The 7,243-nt window shown below is 39.5% G+C and overlaps 1 protein-coding gene across 4 annotated transcripts in view; it reads right to left on the reverse strand.

Annotated features, from left to right (window-relative positions):
- The window catches only part of pspc1 (paraspeckle component 1), a 37,905-nt gene extending 30,919 nt beyond the window's left edge, over positions 1–6,986 (reverse strand). For all 4 annotated transcript variants that reach the window (XR_009647731.1, XM_060860432.1, XM_060860431.1 and 1 more), the window contains exons 1-6: positions 6,516–6,986; positions 4,281–4,582; positions 4,080–4,175; positions 3,767–3,963; positions 3,595–3,679; positions 3,302–3,407 (exon numbers count right to left, since the gene is read on the reverse strand). Coding sequence is in view for 3 of the 4 variants with exons in the window: in XM_060860432.1 (XP_060716415.1) it covers positions 3,302–3,407; positions 3,595–3,679; positions 3,767–3,963; positions 4,080–4,175; positions 4,281–4,582; positions 6,516–6,884 (1,155 nt within the window). In the remaining variant the exon portion in view is untranslated. The remainder of the gene's footprint in view (positions 1–3,301; positions 3,408–3,594; positions 3,680–3,766; positions 3,964–4,079; positions 4,176–4,280; positions 4,583–6,515) is intronic.
- Between the last annotated feature and the right edge of the window lie 257 nt (positions 6,987–7,243).

Raw genomic sequence — 7,243 nt, forward strand, 5'->3', positions numbered from 1 at the left:
AAATCGTGTCAGAAACAACAAATAAGGCAAAATATGTCGAGTATTCATAGCTCTCCTCCACACTCTTGCTCCTTCTTCTATTGCTTTCAATATCCCACAATAACCCACAGTCCTTTCCGTCTTTACTGTTTGAATTTGCCCCAACAATTTCCTTGCTTTACTCTCTTCATCCATGGACCTCCTCCTCCTCTGCCCTGAATCTTCCATACGTACAAAGCGTTCATAAACAGCGCCTGGACTGGCAGATTAGTTATTTGCTGTATAATGTAATTTTGAGCAGTATGAGAGAACTATCACATCTTCATACACCATCTGTTCCTTTCCAAATTCTCATTTCTAAGCACTTTGTGTGACAACCAGACCATGATCATTTTTGCCATTTCATTTAAAAATCCTTGACCGTGCTGTCTACAATTACCACGGTCCATATAAACTGCCCTTGTGGACAATACCTTTAGCAGGACTCATCGTCCTTGACCTTTCAGCATCCTTTGACGGACTCAATAACAATACATTCTGGTGCACTCTGTAAAGCTCATAAATCTATGACAAAGGCTGGATTACTGGTGATTACAGTAGTGCACTATACCCAACCCTTTGCAGCATATCCAGAGTGTAAGGTGCACTACTTGTGTTCATCAAGTTCTCCCACACTCCCACATTGCTATTCTCCATGCACTACCTTCACCAGATTTAATACTTTGTCACACCCAACTCGGCACCATGCTTCCTACGAGCCTCTAGAACCTCTAGCGGCTGAACCCACCGTCTCTCAGGGTACAAGGATGGCATAAAGTCCCTTTCCTGGCACCTAGGTGGTAGAAGGAACTTCCTCTGACTGCCCAAAATGCTGAATCGCTGGCTAAAGTCTCAGCTCTTTAAAAAGCACTTAAATGAACACTTTATTTAACAAAAAAAAAAGGTGATTTGTTTTCATTATTTTTTTTTTATTTGCCAAATGCTATGAATGAAAAATGTAAATGCAAAGAATCCTAACAAAATTTATTAGGGAAGAATGTCCATGGCTGATGCCCCAGTTCTTAATATTTATGCATTCGCCTTTATCTTTTATGTGTTCAAGATCATATTATACATGGAAAGAAATTCTTAAAAACTGTATATTGATTTCTGACTTTACATTACAAAACCAGGGGTGTTCAGACTCTATATACACTGTCGTTTATCATAAACAGATATAACTCATTCTAATAAAGTAGAATGATTTATAATTAAGTATGAATAAGTATAATTCATTTTGACAAATATACACTCACTGACCAATTAAGTTCGGATATCTGAAAGGCTGAAATAAACATTTCCTGTACCTGTATGCAGTTACACAATACTACTACTAAAGATAAGCACGATGCAGTTACGTCCATACAGATGTTCAGTAATGATTGGCAACATGTTCAAGTACCGCAGCGTTGGAAGTTAGGATTCACAGGAGCCACACCACAGATATTTCATATAAAAGCTCATGTAAAGCAAATATAGCGACAGGAGATTATATTGTATATTGCTTGTAAGGTGACCTTGGGTGTTCTGAAAGGCGCCATGAAATAAATGCATTATTATTATTATTATATTGGTTAAAAAACATTACGTCGTATATTGTATATAGTGCCCAGGGAAAGGTAGCACACAAGTTGATGTTTTTTGTTTTTTTACCCATTGAAAAAACACATTTAGTTTTTAAGAGAGTTACAGACAAATGCTTGGGGAAAACGTGAACGACAACCGTTCAGTAATCTTCAGCAGGTCTGAATATCATCAGCACGAAGGTCTATACAAAATTTGTAGGAGTATTAATCAGACTATATTAAATGATAATAGAAATGTTAAGAAAAATCGTGCAGCTCAAAAGCGAATGTCTCCTGTGCATACACACTTACTTATATCTTATAGCACAGTTCAGTGGCAAACAAACAGAAATGTTCCATTTCATTCCTTAGTTTAAGGTTTTGAACTAAATATTCATCAACATTCTCTTACTGTATACCAACATCCTGCCTACAAACCTGGTACATGGACACACAGTAAAGTTACATTAATACCGTTTAACACTTAAATATTCATTTCTATTGTAATTTAAATACATGACGTTTCAAAATATTGAAACTACTAGAAACTACTCCAGCACCTTGTCCTGAAAGCGTGTACAAGCAAGCGACACTAACGGTGACATTAAATGGTGCACATTTTATGGTGAATGCAGAGTTTCGTTTGTTGTGTTAAACTGTCGCAGCATATAAAACTTTTCCTGACACAGAGAAGTTGGAAGCCCTATACCCCTTTCTCTAAATGTAAAAAGGGCATTAACAGAAACAAGTGGTACCGTAATAAAGCAAGACCTATGTGGTGTATTGCTAGCATGTTCTGTCTGATATAATCATAAAGCTCCCAACCATGTACACTAGGAAAATGTTGACCAAAACATTATATACTGTATATGAAGCCCACAGAGGAAAATGCAGAGAGAAATATTATATAAGGTTCGGGCTGCTGCACAAGACCAAATGTGTTATTTCATAGTGGGAAATCATTCTTTACAATTCTAAAATATTAGAAATGACAAATATATGTGATGTATGTTGAAAAATATGTTACTGTAGGTAGTAATAAGCTACATATAAGCTAATATGGGTTTGAGGTGAATAACATGCGTCAGCCACTGACTGCTACCTGGACTACTGTGAGGTCATTTGCAAATTAAACAGTAACAAATACTTAAGTACATTTTAGACTAGATTGTGACTAGATCGTCTAACCCAGTAGAATAAATAAGTGTGCCAAGTCCCCCCCCCTTTTTTCCATTTTCAAGTTTACAAGAAAGGCCCCAGTGTTTAAAACATGATCGTGTTGAAAGCAGCAGCACTGTGGTGCTAGTTTAATACACTTAATGCTTCTGCTAGAAAATAAGCTTCATCTTGTACCAGGACAGACTTTGAAAGTGTAATTCAAGATAAACCTTAAGGTCTGGTTTATTCAAATTCTGTACGTTTTAATACAAAGCCAACCCGTATAAAGATGACCGTGGAGTACACAGTAGTATTAATATTCCATATGATGTTTGTACAGTTAGCCTCTTACGTACGTTGTTGGCTGTAGCATCGAGCTGTTTCAATGCACTCAAATATATTTCATTGATAATTCTAATTCATGCCGTTGTAGATAATTTGGGTTTTATGTTTATTTGGCATCAGCCCGTAGGATCTAAAACTGCCAAACAATGGTGACCACGTGTGTCAGGTCTCTGAACACCGTTCGTTTTTGGAAATGGAGCACGATTGGTACTCACGCTATCCATAAAACCAGGTTTAAAGGCATCGGGCTGACGTCTCATATCGTCCTGGTCTCTGTGGCGCATCATTTCCTCCTCGTGTCTCCGTCTTTCTTCCTCATGTCTAAAAATCCAAACGAAATTCCAAAATTACTCCGGATAATCACGATAAACCGGAATTAACAGAAAACCGGTACAGGGTTAGGGTTAGACAGGGTTAGGTAACAACTTCATTAAAGGTTTGAAGAACTCTGAAGACTGCCGTAACTTGATGATACATTTTGTTTGTTATAAGGAACACTGACGTGTACCTCATCGCCATCTGTTTGCGCTTATGCAGCTCCTGGTTTCTCAGTTCTTCCAGACGACGCAACTCTTCTTGACGGCGCATTAGATCTGGTGTAAAAAGCCACCGAAATGATCACTGTGTTATTTTTAAGACTAATTTAAAATGTAAGAGCCAAAGCTGAACTGCAGCTATACCTTGTCTCATCATCATGAGCTGGTGCTCGTGTTTTGCTGTCTCCATCTCAGCTTCCAGTTTCTCCTTGGCCTCTTGGATATTCCTTTTCACCTGCTCCCGCTGCTGTTTCTCCATCTCATCAAGTGCCTTCCACCGCGACGAGTACTCAAACTCAAAGGTGCCTGGCTGGGCAAAGCGTGGAGGCTGCTCCCTTTCCCTATAGGGCAGGAAAGGGTTTGTAGTAATGAGAAGTCCCATATTTGTTGCCTTTTGCACCATAGATTAAAGTTAGATGTACAACAAACATTTTGTGTCATTCTGTCAGCAACATACTTGTGATATTGTGCTGACTTCTGCAATAGTTTTTCTGAAAGGCCATCTTCTTCGTCACACTGCTCTGTTGGTTCAACAATAACTGGCCTCGGAGACCTGAAAGGACAAACCAGAAAAAGAGAAAGATAAAAGTCTGAGTGCTATTTGGACCCCACCACATGATATATTAAAAAAAAGATTACTGAAATAAAAAGGACTTACGTGGTAAGTAAAAGGGCTCCCTCAGCACAACGGTCAAGAGCCTTTCGTGCAGCAGGCTTATTGGCAAACTCCACAATGCCTTTACCTGTGGGTCTGCCACGATCGTCTACCACCACAACTGCCCTTTCCACTGGTCCAAACTGTGAAAATGCCTGCTCCAGGAGTTCATTAGTAACAACTGGTGAAAGGTTTCGAACCGTGAGAGCAGCTCCATGTGTGGCAAACCGGATGCGAATTGGCCTGTTCCTCAGCACTGTGCCATCCAACTCTGCTTTGGCGATCTCTGCTAGAGTCCTCGATTCCTTTAAAAAGCAAAAAAAAAAAAAAAAAAACACTTAGGATAAATATACATGACAGACTGGTGGGCCTTTTTTCACAAACAACCGCACAAAACGTCAGGTCGATTTGTTCAGATCGGCAATGCTCTCATTTATGCTTGAAGAAAACCATTTTAGATGCCTCACTTCCTAAACCCCTCATCTGACCTTTTCGTATACATTACAAGAAGAGCAGCAGATGATGTATTATTCCATAAAACCGGTGCTCTGTGGATAACAAACCTTTATTTTTAAACACTGCGTATAAACGACAACGTGTCGGAGTTGCATCTGCATGCTCACACATAACCCTCACACAAGTACATAACAGAAAACTGTATATATTTACATGTAAATACTAATAAATAATAGAGAAAGAGAAAGACCAACCAGGAAAAGCTGATGTAAAAGAAGTTGCAGATTAAGCTCACTCAGCCAACTGCGTACAGCTCAACATCAAAGTACAAAGTATAGCAATGTACAGATTCCCAAATTTACTTGGAGCATTAGACTGTATTAATAATAGCTGTTTTCTTCAATGAAAAGCAAAATTGTGCTGCTGAAATGCAGGTTTTCAGCTTGGATGCATTTGGTGGTTCACTGTTTGACTTTGGGCCTTTTTACACCTGGTCACTTCATGTGTTGTCTCTGATCCGATAGCTATCTGATTTGTTAAAACTGTTCCATTTACATTAGGCCACATAAACGCGTCTTGGCGAATCGGATATCGATCCGATCTTTCTACTCCCGCCCAAAATGCAAATATATTTGAGCTCATTTCCGGGGTAATTGAAATGGAACATGCTTTGGTGTATGCGGTTTTCAGAATGCAATCAAAAAGAAGACGAAGACTACAAAAAACGGCATTTACTGTTTGCTGCATTTTTGCTGGCAGCAGCAGCGCATTTTAAGACCCGACGAGACACCTGGGTGAAAGATCACATGCGAGTGACGTACTTCCGTTTGGGAGGAGTATAGCGCTGACGTACGTGGCTTGAACAACCACATTCATTTACACCTGTCCAGTTTCATCTAAAATGCGTCCCAGACCACCTCCTGAAGCGTATTTATGTCCGTCTCGAAAACGTTTCAGAGGGCATTTAGACCTGGTCTTTTTAGCTATCTGATCACAGAAATATGTGAATATTCAATAGAATAAATTGAGAATAATCTTGTGTTGATTTTCTGTTTGGTATTTCATTGACGTTGCCATATTATGTGATGTTAATCACACAAGTAACTTTTCTCTTATAATATTTTATACTTGTTAAACGTTTAGAAATAATTGAAAAAAATGCTTGTTAAGAAGAGTTTGTCCATTTACTGTTACATGGGTTTGTTGGGTGCCTTTAGAGCAGTTATCGAGTTTGAGTTACCAACAGTTACAACTGTTAAAGGTGGGGTCTCTGTTGTTTGAAAGCCAATGTTGACATTTGAAATCACCAAAACAAACACGCCCCTAACCCAAATGGGTCCCACCCCTGTTTTGATAGCTCCGCCCCACACACACCCCAGACAAGTATAACCCAAGTATAACCCAAACAAGTATTATGGCGGAACCTGCTTGGGGCAGCTGACCGAGGGGATATTTTTATCAATAAATGAACACAATGAGTAATACTATGGTAATACAGATGTGTTTTTGTTGTAATGTGTATTGTACAGTGAAAGGAATACTGATCAGAAAGTCATGGTTTCGAATCCCATGTCCACCAAACTGGGCACCTGAACAACAAGGCCCTTAACCATCAATTTCTCCGTTGTGTAAAGTGAAATAAACTGTAAGTCACTCTGTATAAAGGTGTGTGTTTATAAGTAATCACATTATGCAGTCTAATCTATGTGTTCAGGCAGATTATACAATAGCATTTAGTTGTCCAAACAGAGTCGGCTCAGAGTCAGTTACAATTCGGCTCACCAGTCGAATGAATCCGAATCCTCGGTCTCGGTTGATAAATACTTCATTAGCTTCGCCATATTTAGCGAACAGCTTCCTGAAGTCTTCTTCCGTGATGTCAGTAGGAAGGTTGCCTATAAACAGTCTGCACCTTTGTGTGAATGTTTTCTCTCCCGGTTTCCTGAAGCTCTTCAGGTCTAATGTCATTTCCCGAGGCTCGGTGCTGCTGCCTTCTGCCTCAGGTTGAGGGCTCGTGACTTGAGGCGATGGCGTCGCTGCCTCCATCTTCTGCACGCGCTCCGCGGACGGAGACTCCGTGCTGCGATTCGGAGGCTTCGGAGATGGAGAACTGTTCTGAATATTTACGTGCTTAAGGTTTCGGTTCGCCATATCGACTGCAGACTATTGGGAATAAAACTACCCTTACGACTGACCACAACAATAAATAACCTGTCTCTCGTCTCCAGCTATCGTTACAATGGCAACACACAAACTGGTCTCTAGTGCGCTTGCGCAGACTTTCAAATCACTTACATTTCCGGTGTTCAAACAGATGCGGGTTCAAACTTCTGCACCATCTACAGGAAATGTGTATAACATGTCTGTATGCCCCATCACCAAGACATTCATTCATTCATTCATTTATTTATTTACTTAATTTATTTATTTATTCGTTCATTCATTCATCTATTCAATTAATTCATTCATTCATTCATTTATTCATCCATTTATTTATTTATTTATTTATT

This window comes from Tachysurus vachellii, chromosome 24 (assembly GCF_030014155.1).
Source record: "Tachysurus vachellii isolate PV-2020 chromosome 24, HZAU_Pvac_v1, whole genome shotgun sequence".
In the NCBI taxonomy this organism is placed as follows: domain Eukaryota; kingdom Metazoa; phylum Chordata; class Actinopteri; order Siluriformes; family Bagridae; genus Tachysurus; species Tachysurus vachellii.